The sequence below is a fragment of the Sebastes umbrosus genome, chromosome 18, assembly GCF_015220745.1.
Source record: "Sebastes umbrosus isolate fSebUmb1 chromosome 18, fSebUmb1.pri, whole genome shotgun sequence".
Taxonomy (NCBI): Eukaryota; Metazoa; Chordata; class Actinopteri; order Perciformes; family Sebastidae; genus Sebastes; species Sebastes umbrosus.
The window spans coordinates 11,835,783-11,853,828 of NC_051286.1; the positions used below are offsets into that span (position 1 = coordinate 11,835,783).

Below are 18,046 nucleotides of genomic sequence, written 5' to 3' on the forward strand. Positions count from 1 at the left end.
CTGTATACAGCCTCCACTTATGGGTGCCCACAGGAGGATTTATGGCTGTTAACAAATTATATCTGTTTACAACTACATTATAGTATGTTATAAAGCATTTTTCTATGTTTCTACACTGCTTATAAATGCTAAATGAGGTCACCTTTAAGTTCTATCTTTGCTCCAGTGGTAATTAATGTCTTCATAGTGATTATGTATTAAATGATCCAGGGATGAACACAAAGCGCACACCGATTTTCTCTACCTTTATTGAATGAAATATAGACAAGTTTCTCTATCCTTACTATTAACAGCTTGGAAAATATAAAAGACCATGCTACATGAATATTATGCTAAATGGCTGCAGGTTATGAGTTAATATTACAACAATATGATTTTTTAAGTACATACAGTAGGTATACAATCTGTACAAATGTTAACAGGTTCACAGTTAAGAGTGTTACAAAAAGCAGGCTGAAGTAGTGGGCCACTAAATGCTTCACATTATGCAACAATAGCAAAAGTCTTTAGCTCACTGTCTTTTTTTTTTAATCATTTATATTTATACATAAAGCATTGATGGATGTGACTCACCCTCTAGAGTCAAAGTAAAGGGGAAGTGGTGACCTAACGGGGGGTCCGTACTTCCTGATCTTTCTCTCGTTTGGTCATGAAGCTGAGTGAAATGTGAGCCTCTATAGAGCGGCCGGTGTCAAATTAAAATCAACAAATTATAGAAGCACTCACAGCTAATTCTCATCACGTCTGAATGATTCACACACTAGTGCAAGTTTGCCAAATTTGGTAGGACATAAAACACATAGCAGTGTAACCCGCGGTCACACGTTTGCTTTGGTGGCAAAACTGGACCCCAGGAATGTTTCAGATATTCCTCCTCCACACTAAAACATCCCCGACTTTTACCAGTGAACTTGCAAAAATAAGCCCTTGTGACTTAGGTTTGATGCGTGACTCAAAGTAGCTGAGTGGATGCTTTAGGAGTTCAATTGGATGCAAGTGAGGTCTCATCCCGTGAGCAATGGAAATACCATGACTCCCTGATTGATCCTAACTCAATTTGGCTTTGAGTAAAATTAGTTTTATTTTCCACTTCTGGCACCATGCAGTCGGGTGTCTGTGCCTCTCTAAATCCCCAACCAGTGCCAGTTTAATGAACCTGAGCCATCATGCTGAGTGAAGAACACGACATATAGGAGCAGGTACCATAAGACTGGAACATTTTCACACTTTTTTATCACCTTTGTTAAAACATATGAAGCCAAAATGACACCAATGACTGAAGACTAAAGGGTGCACTACTTTTTGTAGGCAGCAGAGGGCATCAACATACTGTCTTTTCATTAAGAAATATAAATATAGTGTTGCTACACACACATAACGGATACAGTATGTCACAGTAACTCAGAAACATGGCCGTTAAACTGCGATATGCTTTGTAAGTCTTTTCTTACATGCACTTCTCAACAGAAAATGGTCCGATGGTGTTATACTAGTATTTTATTGTATAATTACATGGAACAATGTGTAACAATGTCTTTTTCACAGTGAGTCAGGCAGTGATTGTTTGTCTTATCTACATGGAGCTTATTAGGTATTTTGTTGGGTTGCGGGGTGAGAGCACATTGTGACAAAAGCATCATTCTCATCATACTGTCTGTGCCCTCTTCTTCAGTCAGTGTTATCACTTACTGTCAGTGGAATCACACTTGTACCATGGTTTAGTTATAATTGCTACAGAGTCTTCATTGAATGTGACTATTAAAAAGCTGCGATACACCGGCCACTTATGTGCAACAGTCTCACATTTGTTCTGGTGAATTTTACAAGAAATTTTTTAGATGTTTCTCTGCATCAGCTGGTAAATCTACCGTCGTAATGTTGCTCAAAAGAAAACACCTGATGTATCACAGCTTAATGTGGGAATTTTTAAAAACAACAAACAAAAAAAATGGAAAAAAATAAAGACTGAATGAAAGAATACTCAAGATATAAATACAATATACAAGATAATAATCCTCCATCTCTCCACCTTCTGACACCATCTCACTCTCCCTACTGTACACATACAATCACACACACATACGAAACAGATACGCACTCGACCAGGTTGCAGACTCTCGTCTTATGCAGCAAGGGCAATGGAAAGTCACCGAGACACTGAGCACACTGATTACAAGCCAGATGGGATGCTTCTTGAGGCACAGGACATGCTTTAGTGTGTGTGTGCATGAGAGTGAGTGAGTGGGTGAGGACGTGGCGGTGGGACGTCACGCCGTGGTGACAGGGCTGCGGGATGGGGTGGGGAGTACAGGTGGAAGGGGAGGTGGAGAGAATGGCGGAGCTGTTGCTCAGTCACTCAATCTCTCTGGGCGGGATGGGCGGAGCCCAGTCTCAGTGTGTTACCACAGAGCAGCCTCTCTCTCTCTCTCTCTCTTTAACTCTCTCTCTCTCTCTCTCTCTCTCTCTCTCTCTCTCTCTCTCTCTCCCTCCCTCATCACTCACATCCTGGTCCAGACAGTGTGTCTCCCAGGCATCAGTCTTGTGTCTTCAGCTGTGGGGGAGAAGAACAAAAACAAAATATTAGCAGCAAGAAAAGACATATTTTCTTTTCTGGAAAAAGAAACCCTCTGAGATTGACATTACATTTTAGAGCTGCATCTATTAATTGATTAGTTGTCAACTACTAAATTAATCGGCAACAATTTTGATAATCAATTAATCGGTATAGTTCAATTTTCTAATTCCAGCTTCTTATATGTGAATATTTTCAGGTTTCTTTATTCCTCTATGACAGTAAACTGAATATCTTGTTGAGTTGTGGACAAAACAAGACATTTGAGGACGTCGTCTTGGGCCTTGGGAAACACTGATAGACCTGTTTCACCATTTTATGACATTTTATAGACCAAACAACTAATCGATTAATCGAGAACATAATCTAGAAATTAATCAACAATGAAAATAATTGTTAGTTGCAGCCCTATTACATTTGGAAACATCCCTCGGTATGTTATGTTGTAGGACCAGAACATCATTAAAAAGCTGTATTCTAATGTGATGTTAATCCATCCATCGACAAAAGTAGGGACTGAAACATTAGTTTGATGTACTGATTCAACATTGGGACAGCCTGCTATCAGATCATACCTAATCGTTTATATATGTACTGTATATAGAACATGTGGCAGTCTCAATAAATCCAGAGATAAATAATGCATAACATGAAAAAAATATTTATATACTGTACATAAAGCTCATGACTCTAATCCTTTTAATCCCCCACAATATTCTTTATCTCTCATTCCCACTTTTTGGTTTTCTCTTCTATTGTCTGATTTTACCACCCTGCTTCAAGGTTTGTTTACATGAGTCAGCACACACTTAGTGTGAGAGGGCTGCTGCTATTAAGCTGCTGTAACTCATCGAGCCCTTTGCTGCTGTTATCTCCCATTTCTATCCCTCTCCTGGCTTCACTCTGCAGCAAAGCTGCATGACTGCTTAATAAATATTAAAGTGAACTACGCCCAGTTTCTCCCTCCTCCGCATCGGTTAGATCAGATGACATCAGAGTGCGACTAAAACGTTGTTGCACATTCTTCTGCTTTAACATATTAAAGATATAATTCGGTCAAAACAACTTGAAAAACACAACTTGAGCTCTTTGAGGCTTTGTAATTGAATCTAACAAATGCGACATGGTTTCTTGACTTCATACTGAGCCTGTGATAGAAGGAAAACAGGAGGAGGGAGCGGAGGAATCATAATCAGTCTTTCAGCACAAGTTCATCTGCCCCTCACACACACCGCTTCCCTTTAAGACCCCGGCCTACAAAGAAGGGGTCAACGGCGGCATTCCTACTTTGATATCAAAGGTCCCCTGGTTACTCATACCCCGAACAAAAGCTTTTTCATCTGGTCAGTGGGCAAATCCCCTCCCCTACTCCCTAATAAAAGTGGGGCCCATTGATGTTTCAAAAAAGCCACTATGAGAAGATTGTTTGATAGGCCAACAAAGGAATTTACATTCTTTACTGTTCCATCGCTAATTTTACAATACTGAAATAGTGAAGAGCACTACTTTCATTTTGATTAGATACCATAAAAAACTGTTGTTATAAACATTCAATACCCCTGCTAACACTTTATAATAAACATTAATAAATGGTAAATTGATGTTGTTTATTAAACTTTAGTTAATAGTTATGTTATTTTTAACAAACAAAATAATAATTAATAATGTTTACTAATTATTAGTAATGCTATAATTTGTTATTTTAACAGTTTATTGTTGCACACAATATAACATTATCTACTATATTAAATATTTGTTAATGATAACCAACTGATTTGTAAACCTTAAAGTAAATTGTTTGTAAAACATCTATAAACATTACATAGACAGATATTTTTAACACTTAATTGTTAATAATTGGTTTGTAAACCACCTATAAACATTATTTGGATGGTTATTATAAAGTTGCAACTGATGATTATAATGTCATTGTTTAACAGCAAAATAACTATTAACTGAAGTTTAATTAACTATCAATTTACCATTCATTAATGATGTTTATCATAAAGTGTTACCCATTGGTGCAAGATCAGTCTCACCTGCTCATGATGCTGCTGTGATCTCTGTGGACACAGGCTCGATCTCCTTCACGGCCTCCTCGATCACCTCGATCACCTGCGCCATCACTTCCGCACACTTTCCCGACGGTGTTTCTTGCGTCTCTGGCTCTGTGACTTGGCTGGAAGCGGGAACCTCTGCTGAAGCCGTCGCTTGGGGTTCTTCGGACAGCGTTGGGAGTTTGCTTTCACTTGCGGCGCTCTTAGCTTTTACGCCTGCGTCTTCAGTCACGGGGCCGTTGCTGTCAAACTCTACCGCGGCCTCTTCTTCCACCGACGGTTCCTCAAACACCTGCGCCGTCTGCAGGACCACTTGGACTGGCATGTGAACCTCAAGCACTTTCTCTTTGTTCTGCTCTGACTTTGCTTCCTCTGGTTCTGGTTCCACTTCCTCAGCTGCTTCTTCTTTTACATCTGCTTCCTGAACCTCTGCAACTTCTTTGCTCTGCTCCTCCTTGACCTGCTCCTCACATCTCCCACTCTCTGCCTTTATCTCCACCACTTCTTCCACTACGACAGTTTCTTCACTTACGTTTACCTCCACAGCTTTCTTCAGCCCTTCTTCTGGTTTTTTCTCCTCCACCTCCTCTACAGAGGCATCGAGGCTCTTTGTAACCTCTACTGGGATTGTTTCAGTGACCTCTATGGCGACATGGAGCACCTGAGGTGACTTTGGTGCTGGTTTTTCGCAGACGACTGCAACGGGGGTGTCGAAGATAACAGGGGTCTCTGTTGTGATCTCGTTCTCTGTTGTTGCTTCAGCCTGGACTGGTGTTGGGTCGGTGGGCGTTTTGGATTCAGGCACGTCTTCTGAAACTTTATCCATGGCTTCCTGAATGACAGCTTGAGCAATGACCATGCTCTGAGCCTCAATTTCACTGGTCGGCTGGACGTCTTCCTTGATTTCCTCTGTCTTCTCGCTAGTCTCCTCAGTCACTTCACTAGTCTGCTGGACGTCTTCCTTGACTTCCTCTGTCTTCTCGCTGGTCTCCTCAGTCACTTCACTGGTCGGCTGGACGTCTTCCTTGACTTCCTCTGTCTTCTCGCTGGTCTCCTCAGTCACTTCACTGGTCGGCTGGACGTCTTCCTTGACTTCCTCTGTCTTCTCGCTGGTCTCCTTAGTCACTTCACTGGTCGGCTGGACGTCTTCCTTGACTTCCTCCGTCTTCTCGCTGATCTCCTCTGTCACTTCACTGATCTCCGACTCTGCTGTTTGAGCGGTAGTAGCCTCCACAGTCTCTTCAACTGCAACCTCCTCCTTGGTTTCCTGCACCTCAATTGATTCATCGCCGACTGGCTCTGATGCATTTTCCATGGTCACCGGAGCCGCTGGGGCCACAAGGACCACTGCTTGGGCGATAAAAACCCCCTCGGTTGGTTCAACTACAGGGATGGTTGGCTCGGTCTCCTCTGTGATGGTGGTCTTTGTGGTTGCACTTATGGTGGAGGCTATCTCTGCAGTTGCATACTGAGCTACCTCCTTTATAGTATTTTCTTCAGTGGCAGCAAGCTGCTCCAAATCCATCTTAACTTCCTTGGTCTCTACAATTAGCTCGGTGACTTCTACGCTCTGGGTGCAAACAGCTGTTTCGGACGTTGGCGCAATGGGATCAACTGTCCTGACAGAGTTCTCGCTCATGGTGGTAGACTGAATGATTTCGGACTCCTCCAGAACAGCGCTGACAAGTCCAACATTCTCAATTGCAGGTTCGTGGCCCTCACTGGCTGCTTGAACGTTTGACAAGTCGCTTTGTGAACTTTCAACGACAGGCTCAAGCTCCATGGTTTCTACTTGGTGCACTTGGGACATGAGCACTTCATTTTCTGCGGCAATGGCTTCCTCTGCATTTGCTGGCTTATCTTCCACCGACACCTCTGTGCTTACACCGTCACGGATCACAGCCATGCTCTCTATGATGGGCATCGCGGGTTTCTCCAGAGCTACTTTGGCAATCTCCTTGGTTCCCAGGCCAGTGCAGATAGCCATGGCCTCCTCACGAGCGTGTGGCTCCAGGATGGAATTTGTCTTGGACTCTGCCTGCTCAGTTGGTGGTTCATACTCTGTTTTCTCAGAAAGTACCTCTACTGGTACAGCTTCAACAGCCACATCTGTCTGGGGTGGAATTGCACTGATTTGGGCCTCTATGCTCTCCATCACCTCCTCTGCGCTCTCCGGCTTAGGCCCCTGAGGAACAGGAGTGGTTTCTGCAGATGGAGCTTGAGCGACAGGCATCACCTCAGCCGTGGACAGTCTGCGCCCCGTATGTCCAGGAGCTCTAGTCAACAGAATATCCTTGTCCTCATCTTCTGCGATGTCGGTGTCAACAGACTTTGGCGTGGCAGCGTTCTCAGCCTCCTCTGGGATGTCACTCAGCTGATCAGGTTTATCATCGCCGTCCTCGACAGTGGCTGGGATCCATGAAGGGGATCTATCTTCAGCGGATACTTTAACCTGGGCTTCAGCAGGTTCTGCTGGTGCTTCCTGTTCAGCTTCAACAGCTGCAACAGCTTCAACAGCTTCAACCCGGTCTTCATACTCTGAGAGAGGAACCACAGCTGGGGTGTCAGAGTCGTCCTCGCTCTGCTCAGTAGAGGCTTGTTTGTCAGCCTTCTTCTTTCTGCGTCCAGGGAAGAGCTTCCTCAAAGAGAACGACGACTCGTCTTTTGGTGCTTCACCGTCTGACTGGACTTGTTCTGCCATCTCCTCAGGCTTCTCCTCGGCTTTGGCCTTATTCTTCGGCATAACCATGCGTTTCAGTGTGTCCCAGGTGGACTCTCTCTCAGCGGGTTCAGGGGAAGAAACAACTTCTCCATCACTCTCTGTGTTTTGGGAAGTGACAAGGGCAGCCTCAGTTTTTTCCTCCTGCTCCCCTTCTACCACTGCTGCTACTGATTCCTCTTCAACCTTGGTCTCCTCATCGTCAGAATCAGAGGTCTTCCTAGTCCTCTTTTTGGGTCCACCCATACACATCAGAGCCTCCCAGGAGACAGAGGTGTCCATTTTCTTCTTGGGCTCCTCAGTGCTGCTGACCAGTTTCTCAGTGTTTTCAGTCTTTGGCTCTTCCTCAGTTGGCTTATCCTCCTTAGCCTCCTCCTCAACACTCTTATCTGCTAACGGGGCGCTCTCAGAAGAGGACAGCGTGGCTGACTTTGCTTGTTTCTCAGCTGTGGCTTCATCTTCGCTCTCAGATGACCTTTTTACGCGCCTCTTGGGTGTTACTAGTTTCTTGAAGGAGGACCAGGCAATGATGCCCTCTTTTTTCTTCTCTCCATCAGAGGCAACTTCACCATCTGTCTCTTGGCTGGACTCATTCTGGGTCACCTCCACAGCAATGACGTGCTCTCCTGACTCCTCGGGAGATGAGGGCCCGCTGTCGGCTTTTGGAGCCTCTGCTGACTCGGTGGAGGATTGAAGCTGCTCAGCTGCCTGCTCCCCAGACTCGGCGGTCTTTGCCTCGGCGGTATTTGCCTCGGCGGTATTTGCCTCGGCGGTCTTCGCCTCAGCGGCCTTCGCCTCAGCAGCCTTCGCCTCAGCAGCCTTCGCCTCAGCGTCTTTCTTGTTCTTCTGTTTCTTAGTTGAGAGCTTCTTCAAGCCAGCTCCAGTGAAGAGCTTCTTCAGGGGGCTTCCCTGGGGTTTAGCCTTCTCCTGTGATGACAGCAGCTCAGCCTCAGACGTCACCTCTGCTGGAGCCTTCTCCTCTTCAGCACTAGGTTCAGCCTTTTCCTCCTCTGGTTTGGTCTCATCAGTAGCATCTGAGGGTTCAACAGTGACCTCTGGCTCTGGGGCAGTCTCTGATTTCACTTCCTCTGGAGTTGCTGGTGCCTCCTCTTTAGTTTCTTGCTCCACCTCATCCTTCTCTTCCTTTTCCTCCACAGCAGCAGTTTCTTCTGTCTTGGCTGCCTCCTCCTCAACAGCTGCCTCCTTGTCTTCCTCCTCTTTTGGCTTCTTGATGCTGGCTTTCTTTCTCAGGTTAGAGAAGAGTCCTCCACTGAAGAGCTTCCTGAAGGGGGACAGAGTTGTTTCTTCCTTCTCAGCTCCTTCATCCTTAACTGCTTCATCAGTAGTTTCAGCAGCAGTGCCTTCAGCAGGAGCATCGGTGATTTCAGCTTCATCTTTAATGACTTCAGCCTCAGGAGTAGACGCCTCTGTATCCGCCTCCTTTTCTTCAGTTGTGCCATTCTCCTCAGCAGTGGCAGCCTCTTCCTCCTTTGTAGGCTCATCAGTCCCACTAACCTCCTCTCCTTCTTTATCTTTGACTGTCAGCAGCTTCACAGGGTCTTTCTCCTCACTTTTGTCCTTCTTCAGCGTGAACTTAAAGCCCACAAAGCGGAAGATCTTCTTGAAGCCCACTTCGCTGGCTTCATCGGGTTTCTCCTCAGCTGCTTTCTCCTCAACAGCGGAGATGTCGTTGGCATCAGGCGACTCTTTCTCCACTTTCTCGCCGTTCACTTGAGGAGCCACTTCACCCTGGATGGTGTCCATGGTCTCAGGAGCCTCCTCCTTTTGAGCCACACCATCTGGCTGGCCAACTGAAATGACAAGAAAAGAAGCAACTTTGATGAAGATATTGATCGGTTTTCTTGCTACAGTTTTACTATTTCCTCTTAAAGCTCCCACTGTGCTACAGAAACATCACTAATGATGTTCCCATGACATTCAAATAAAATTGCTGACCAGAGCTACGATTTGTAACTTGCAATTCAACATATTTTGGTAATGAAATCATTAGGAAACCAATCTGCATTCAATAAAAGTCTCTATGTGATTACTCTGAGGAGAAACAAGAGAATGTCTCATTGCCATCTGCGTTTAATCAGAGACGTTGTACAGAAAGTATTTGCTGAGATGCCGACCCCTTGAGCAGATTTTATCAAGCATAGGACTACTTAATTGATTATTAGAAAATTAGATTGCAATTTGGCCCAGCTAATCCTGGGCTATGTAAACACGCCAGACCTATAACACAACCTTGCAATGGTGCATTGTGTGAGAACCACTTCTACTTTCTTTTGATGGTTAAACTGGATCACTTATTCAATTCCCTGGTAGTTATACAAATGTAAGAGAGATGCTGTATTATCAGCTGAGATAAGAGACAAAAACACACATACACAACACATACACACAATATCTGCCTGCCATGTCTATCTGTGTTTTGACAGAAGAGGGTGTAGGGGGGATGACGACCTGCCAGTGTTTGCAGCTTTTCTTCTTTTCTCCTCAGATCTCACTACAGTCTGGACAATCTCACATCTGATAACCCTGGACTCTCAAAACAAATTCCCAGGCCTTTTAATGCCTAGCTATCAGCTTACCTGATTACACACACTGGGAAACACAAAGACACACATGCACTCCCCTAAAACCATGCACACTGTGGGACTTAACTTCCTTCACAAAAAGGCAGGGCTGTCCTCGACCAAAGAAATTCTTAGTCGTCTAACACTTGCACAATTTTGTCGACTAAAGGAGTAGTTGATTTAATCGACAGATCTGTGAAACTCCACAAAGAATCACACAAAAGCACCACTTTAAATCTTGTGTTTACCAGAGATATGCTCATAAGTTTCCTAGATATGAGTCATTCAGCATGAAAAAAGCATACTATTCGACTAAAGAAATCATAGTCAACTAAGACCAAAATGACCGATTAATCGACTAATCGACTAAGACAGCGCAGCTTTATAAAAATGCAATGTAAAAAACAATGTATTTGATTCCAATTCCCAGTTTCGTTATAGTATCTACTATGATCATTTGATTCAGTTTGTAAACAAATCTGTGAAAGATGGTTCTTGTCTCACACAAAAATGTAAAACTACGCGCCCACATGTGTCCACATCCTTTTCCCAAATTATAGGCATGAAGCTTCACCCAGTAGCACTACATTCCTGGAATATTTTAGCATTAAAATAGAAAAAATATTTTGTCTAGAAATGATGTAAAACCTCACAAAACACTGATGTGTTTCACACTAAATTTAAAATAAAGAAGTGCTTTCATACACTAATGTTAGTAGTAATTAGTCAGGGCACGCCCATAACTTATGTATAGATTTGACTTGAGAGGAATGCGAGCTATGCTGTTCAGTCTGTGTTTGGGAAGATTATTTTAAGATGCTCTAAACATAAGCTCAATTTAAATGCCAGGGGACTTCAAGAATGTTTGTTTGTTTTTCGGTCAAACTGTGTCTCGACTATAGGATTCAAACCAAACAATACAGGCCTCTACTACGATTACCCCCTCCTTAAAGTAAAAAAAAAAAAAGTCCCAATCTCCTTGACCCAAATTCCACCACAGCAGGATGGATGGGACCCACCCCCCATCCCAAGACAAACACAATAGCCTTCTAACCCTCTCTGGCCTCCCAAAATAAAGGAAGGGGGGGTGGTCAACTTTTCTATTATCAAGACACACAGCAGCTTGGGAGAAGATTGCTGACTTGACCAAATTGGTGTAAACATGAATAAAGAAAGGGTGATTTATAAAATACAGCAGTGTCACATGGCAGTCTCTCACAGAGGTGTTATTTTCAGGGTCCAATCACACGGTTGTTAAGCAAGCAAGTAAAACCAGAAGAACAACAAACGCCATATAAAGAGCAGTCTGTGCTCATCTAATATGAAAAACAAATTCAGCTCAATTATAGTTAGTGTACATAATTACACCAGCTCCTCTAGGCTGTTTTCAATGATGGCGCAGTACAGAGGTTTTTGAATGAAGACGTCTGGGTGTATGTGGGAGGGTTCGCACTGTTGGTAAGCCAGACGAAGCCATGTGTATCTACATGGATAATAAAACAGGACTCATGTTGATTTAACAGACTACTGGCATCTCTCTGGTCTTTTTGATCTTTGTTTTCCGGCCCAACTTTTTTTTTTTTCACAGGCACACAACTAGATTGATTTGGTTTGCGGTGGGGGGCGGATAATGTGTGGTGGAGGAGGGTGGGTGTTTTGAATAACGACTGTACAAGAAAGAATGTGAGTGTGAGTGGTGAGGCTACAGGGGGCGAGGAGGGGACAGTTAGGAGATGAAGGGATGGCGCTGGGGGGGTGGGGGGAGTAGGGGGTATGCCCCGGGGCCGAAGCCCTAACTCACTTTAGAGGGTGTTACATATCTCAGACACACACATTCATAGTTGAAATGCTTCTCTCTGCCGCCGTTGTTTGTGTGCCAGTGTGAAAGCATCTAGTAAGGCGATGCTCTCATATTAAATATCATCGCCGCAGCCAAAAGATGATTGTTGTAAATCTACTCCAGTCTCCAGTGAGATCAGATAATGTTTCTGTTGTGGCTGTTGCAGCACTAGTGTGTGTGTGTGTGTGTTGTTTGAGGCAGGAGGGGGGGGGGTGAGGGGCAGCTGAATGGCAGCTATTCTTTCTATACACTATTTACAAACTTTGCCAAATATATGCAAATCCTTGTTGTAATTATCAGTCTGGAGCAGAAGCCCTTTAAACAAAAGAAGTCAGTTAAAAAGAGGGCATCCCCCCACACCCTCCCCCAACAGACCCCATACTAGCGCCCCCTCTCTGTATCAAAGGTGTGGTCAAAGCGTCTCCGAGGCTCCGAGGGACCAGACACATCGACAATACCCACTGGTTGCACCGTTTATCTCCATCAAGTCTGATGTGAATTAGCCCACAGCAAAACGCAAATATTTATCAGTGCTTGTGCTCATTCATGTGCAGAGAACAAAAACCTGAGGTCACCACCAAGCAAAACATTCCCGACCTGCTCAACTTGAACCATCACTCCCAGTTATGACCTGGAGAAGAATCAAACTTGGCATGCAATTAATTTCATACGCCCCCCTCTCTCCTCCCTTCCTACCTTCTGTGGCTAAGCTGAATAACCCCACTGGGAATTAGGATCCCACTCTAATCTAATGAAACACTTCACATGACGGGACACAAGGAGCTGGCTCGCACAGGGATGTGAGCTAAAAGCAAGGCTTTGAAAATGTTTCTATAAATGCATCTTCTATCTAGCAGCTGTCACTGTGTGAAATTCTTTTCCCAACAATAAGTTTGACCGTAGTAAATGACGTATACGTCAGAGTTCAGGGCACCCACTTGGCCAGAGATGGTAAACTGGGTGGTATCTGTAGTACAGTCGATAAACAGGTTTGGCTACTACAGGGTATGAAAAAGGGGGATGTTTTCTTGTAGATTCTGTAAAGCTGGTGATGCACAAGAATGATGAAGGAACACTTGATGATACACTTTTAAATTTAAGCTCATAAACAGGGTAAAATAAAAGTTAATGAAATGAGACGGCATTTAAACATGATTTCACTTTCTACATACATGATGAAGCTCTGTATTGGCCAAAGCAAAACCATCACCAACCAAGTCAGAGCATCTACAAACCCCTATGCTAACTAACCACACCCTCAGGACAACAATGCCTTCAGCTATAGTCACTCATGTGAGGAGAAACCACTGCTTTGGGTTTCAGACACATCCTGAAAAAATGACTAGTTTCAACTTAAATTATATTGATACTTTAAAGTAGAGCAGTCACACATTTTTAGCAAAGTTAAAGAGAACATTTTAATTAATGAGACTTTAGTGAATCATTGTTCTTACCTGTTAAAGTTATTGTCCCAAGCATTTGGTAAAAGTCCAAAAAATCTCTTTAAAAAAATTACAAAAATAAAAAAAGATTTACAATTTTTAGATGATTAAAAAATATATTTGAAAAATTAGTTTTCCTTCACTTCTGTGCACACTCAGTAAAAATCTGTTTGCTTCTTGGCTCGGTCTTCACTAGTAAAATCAGTCTGAGTGCAGAGGCTGTCTCTCTTCCAGCGCTTCTCAGCCAGTATGAACAGCAGAGAGGGCTCCACACACATTTCAACAGACTGACACACATGTCATGCTGGGACCACCCCTGCCTCCCTCTTCCTCCCACCTCCCTCTCCTTTCTTCAGCTGTTCTGAATGAGCCCCCTCCCCCCTCCTCCCCCCCCCCCCCCCCCCCCTCCTCATCCGCTCACCCTCCTCCCTCACTATCCAGCCGGGATGACTGGAGCTCATCATGTGATTTTTCAAGGAAGCATTTGTCACCTATCCCTTCCAGAAAACAGCAACTATTGTACATGTCCATATAACCCCCCTCCCTTAATTCCTCATGCTGTTTCATACAGACAAACTCATACACATTGTTTCTCTGGAGAATAATGGGGGAAGGTAGGAGGGGGGGTGGGGGGGGTACAGTCTCCTACAGTCTGTGGCCTTAATACTCATGTGTCCTGAAAAGGCACTTTCTCACAAACACCAACTGAAAAACAGCTCCCTTCCCATCTTCTCTCCCTTCTACTCCCCCATTTTTCTGGAGGCAACCAGGCTCTCCCCCGTATCTCATGGCTCATGTCACTAGTCGTGGAGCAATGTTGACAGAGGCAACCCAAGGGGAATTTCAGGATTTCACTTAGGAGTTTTGGATTTTACATTTAGAAATGGTTGATTTTGAGTTCCCAAATCCCAGTTCTTTAAAGCAAAATTGATTGATTGATTTAAGGCTGCAACTAACGATTATTTTCTTTGCCGGATATACCTGGCGAATATTTTCTCGATTAGTTGTTTGATCTATAAAATGTCAGAAAATGGTGAAAAATGTTGATCAGTGTTTCCCAAAACCCAAGATGACGTCCTCAAATGTCTTGTTTTGTCCAAAGATATTCAGTTTAGTGCCATAGAGCAGTAAAGAAACCTCAAAATATTCACATTAAGAAGAAAAAAAATACTCAAACCGATTAATTGATTATCCAAATAGCTGCCGATTAATGTAATAGTTGACAAACTAATCGATTAATCGCTGCAGCTCTATAGCAAATCTTACTTCATTGCACGGTCCCAAAACTCTTCAAACATATCCCTGTTTGAGGCAAAGTTCATACCAAAGGCCTAAACTCAAACCTAACATGAACGGGTGTGCCATCGGGTTACCGCCTGCCCCCTGTGAATGTTAATAGGCCCCTCTCAATTACGCCAATGCAGACACATTTAATTCAGCTTTTGTCTGAGGGGGGGAGGGGATGGGGGAGGCTAGCAGGAATGCAGATAAATCCTCAGGTAAATACCAGCATAATCAGATCTGTCACACTTCTGCATTGTCCCGGAGGAATGTGTGAATTCCCTCCAGAAAGCTCCCAAATAGGTGATAACAGTGGTAATGAAGTACCGTCTGAAAGGACCCCTCACCCAAAGAGTGTATGCTTTTAAATGTGGGCACCGTAATCAGAATACAGTATATACTATATGCAATAATCAAGCAAAGTGTCAGCTCCAGGTGCTAGATTAGTGACGTGTCCACAGTGTCTTTGCATGCAAAAGGAAAACCATCAGTACAATATGTTTTTTGTGTTTTTCTTACTTCTTAAAACTGGACATTTTCTCCATTTCTTAAGTGCAAACGGACGGCAACTTCAAATCAAATTAGGTCAAAACAAGACAACCAAGGAAAGCTCTGGGACAAAATGTAGGCGAAACAAATCATCTTGTTTTCTCTTTATCAGGCACCACTTCCTGTGAGTTTCTTCAGGTCCATTGAATTGAGAGAGCCGTGAATACCGAGATCAATGCCCATGAATGGAAGGTTTCATGGTTTTTTATCAGAGCTGGCAGGAGTGAGAAAAGAGGAGTTGAGGGGGGTAAGGACAGAAAACAGCCACAGATCTAATGAGATATAATATTTTCAGGAGAAAGTTCTTCTTAACATTACGGATAAACACAAACTAGGCTTTGTATGGTGTCACTTCTGCTCTTCTCTCTAGTCTTAGTAACTTAGGTACACATTTTAAGTCTAAGTATATTATTTAATTCCACATTAATAGCAGCAAGTTAGGAGTGAAATACTGTCGGCATTTCATTTGATCACAGTCATTTACTAAGACTTTCATTCTGACACACCAGTTAGGCGTTCTGTTATTGCAGTGACTCATCTGGTGGGCACTGCACTCTCTGTACTATATAATGATCACTATGATAGTACTGTATTATTATGCTGAGTGGACAGTGAGTCAGACCGATGGGAATTTAGAGTTTGATGAGAGTACCTCTGTTGGGTCGGCCCACATCTTCCTTTCCCCTCCCAACTTCCTTCATATGACTCACTCACATCAGTCACATTCCTGGACTTCCATACATACTGAATGTTTTGAATTTAGGCACAGCTTCGGGCTACTCTGAGCTCTATGGGAAATACTGTCACAAAGAATCCATATGGTTCATCCTGGAGTTACAGGACAAGGCTGGCATTTAAAACAAAATCTTTATTATCAACAAATCATACGAGAATAATAACCAGCTCTGACTTTATCCTGCTAACAAATGTGTTACCTTGGCCTGATTTTCACAGAGGACTAAATATAAACCACTAATGTAGTTTTCTACGTTCACATGAATGTTTTTTTCTTCTCAGTCATCCTTTTTTGGTCACATTTGATTAAGCACTTGAACCCTACAGACCTACTGCGGCCTGGTCATTAAAAACTAACCTGAAACAGAACTTTATTTTAAATTCAATTAGGGCTCCGACTAATGTATATTTTCATGAAATGCCCATCACAAGTTCCCAGAGCCCATTTTGACATTTTAAAATGTTTTGTTTTGTCTGATCACCATTCCAAATGTCATACATATTCAATTCACTATCATAAGAGACAAGAAAACGATAAAATATTCACATTTGAGAAGCTGGAACCTCTGAGGGACGCAATTGCGGGTTAGGGTTAGAGGGGAAACACCAAATTAAAACAGGCCTAAACGGAAAGCTCCCTACACTCAATATATCTTGAAAAGACTAAAACTAAAACACTGCTGGCGAGCAGCTGACTAGAACATAAATGAAACAAAAGAACCAGCGAAGGCAGGCCACACAGACCTAACCATATCTAAGAGACTCCAGCTCTGAGAAGAAGCTAAATGGTGAGCGAATCCCACAGATTCAGGTTCACGTGGTACTTCTGCAGATTCACACACCCCTATACAGATAGAGCAAAAACAAGACAGCGCTCTCACTACCTCTGACAAAGAGACAATGAGTCAGCACCTGAGCCCTGAAACCAGGGGTAGATATAGGCTTCAACCACCTGATCCTCATCAGGGACAATTAGGCTCCACATCTGCCTCTCCTCAGAGATAATCACCCAACCAGCCTGCTGAGTGGCAAGTGACCATCACAGGTTGGGCTTAAAATTACTAAGTTTTACAGTGAAAATGTGACTTGATGTGAACACAGGACACAAACACACAGCGGATTGTAACGTGAAATTGAAACTTAACGCACCGGACACTAACAGCGGTCTCCTGGATGAAAGCCCTGTGTTTGTTGGACCCTCCCACCTGCCCGATGTGTCTCTTTTGCTCTTTAAACTAAGTCACCCCAGCTGTGGATGGGTTTACATTGAAATGGAAAACCATTTTAAACTCTGACTTCCGTGACAAAGCGGCGGTATTTGACGCCCTGGGAATGAAAACGAGCTGATTTAGCGATTATCAAATTTGTTGTAGAGTAATTGCATTCGCTCTAAGTTCGAGTGGAGATCCCAGAGTTTCCAAAGATCCCAATATTGTCAGGCTGAACTTTGGAGAAATGTGTATAAAATTATGCACAAGACATAGGGGATATGTACATTTGATGAAATGGTGCAGCCATATAAATATGATGGCTTTGGTTTGAAAATTTCACTCAGTATAAACATTATATAACCCCAATTAAGAGCTGAAACCAGCTGATACAGAAGTTGCATATAATACTGTCAGACAGAGTGGAAACTTAAAGTTACTTAATTGGAAATAAAAGGGGAAGACAGTATATTGACGGGTCACTTTAAATTGTTTCCTTTCATTAGATAAATGCTAATGTAATTCAAATAGGTTTCTATCACAGCACTAAATGAAAATGGGAGTGTATTTGGTATTGAAACCTCAGTTGAGTCAGGATAACACAGAGCCAAGTCTGGGGGGGTGGGGGGGGTGGCGCCCCACATATCTCGCTAAATCAGAAAACGTGCCTCAATTCAGGAATGTTTGAGGAGGGGTCTTCAATGGACGGGCGGATGGGGGGTTGGGGTGCTGGGCGGAGGGGCTTTTTGTTGCCTGTAAAGAAGTGAATGACATCATCGGACAGCACAGACGAAAAACGCCTCCTACTCTTCCAAGAACTGGATAGGATGATGTTGAAATAATTGGAGGAAAGGGAAACGAGGGCCGTGAGTGTGTGAAACTGCCCGAGATCAGAGAGATTTTTCACTCAATACCTTCCCTTTCTTCTCCATTTTTAAATTCTGTTTCGCTCCTTTCACACCCTCGGTTTTATCTCCCGAATCCACACTCCAGTCCTCTTTAATCCCTCTCCTTCGCCACCACTTTCCCCTCTGTCTCTTCTATCCCCTTGAGCCCACATC

At 43.4% G+C, this 18,046-nt stretch overlaps 1 protein-coding gene across 2 annotated transcripts in view; it reads right to left on the reverse strand.

The window, feature by feature from the left end:
* Nucleotides 1-228: 228 nt before the first annotated feature.
* akap12b (A kinase (PRKA) anchor protein 12b) overlaps nucleotides 229-18,046 on the reverse strand; it is a 48,561-nt gene continuing 30,743 nt past the window's right edge. The window contains exons 1-3 of one of the 2 annotated variants that reach the window (XM_037750152.1): nucleotides 13,225-13,509; nucleotides 4,612-9,159; nucleotides 229-2,551 (exon numbers count right to left, since the gene is read on the reverse strand). In XM_037750152.1, coding sequence (XP_037606080.1) covers nucleotides 4,616-9,159; nucleotides 13,225-13,249 — 4,569 coding nt within the window. In that variant the 5' untranslated portion in view covers nucleotides 13,250-13,509 and the 3' untranslated portion in view covers nucleotides 229-2,551; nucleotides 4,612-4,615. Of the gene's footprint in view, nucleotides 2,552-4,611; nucleotides 9,160-13,224; nucleotides 13,510-18,046 lie in introns of those variants that run through there. The other variant, XM_037750151.1, reaches the window with a different exon arrangement.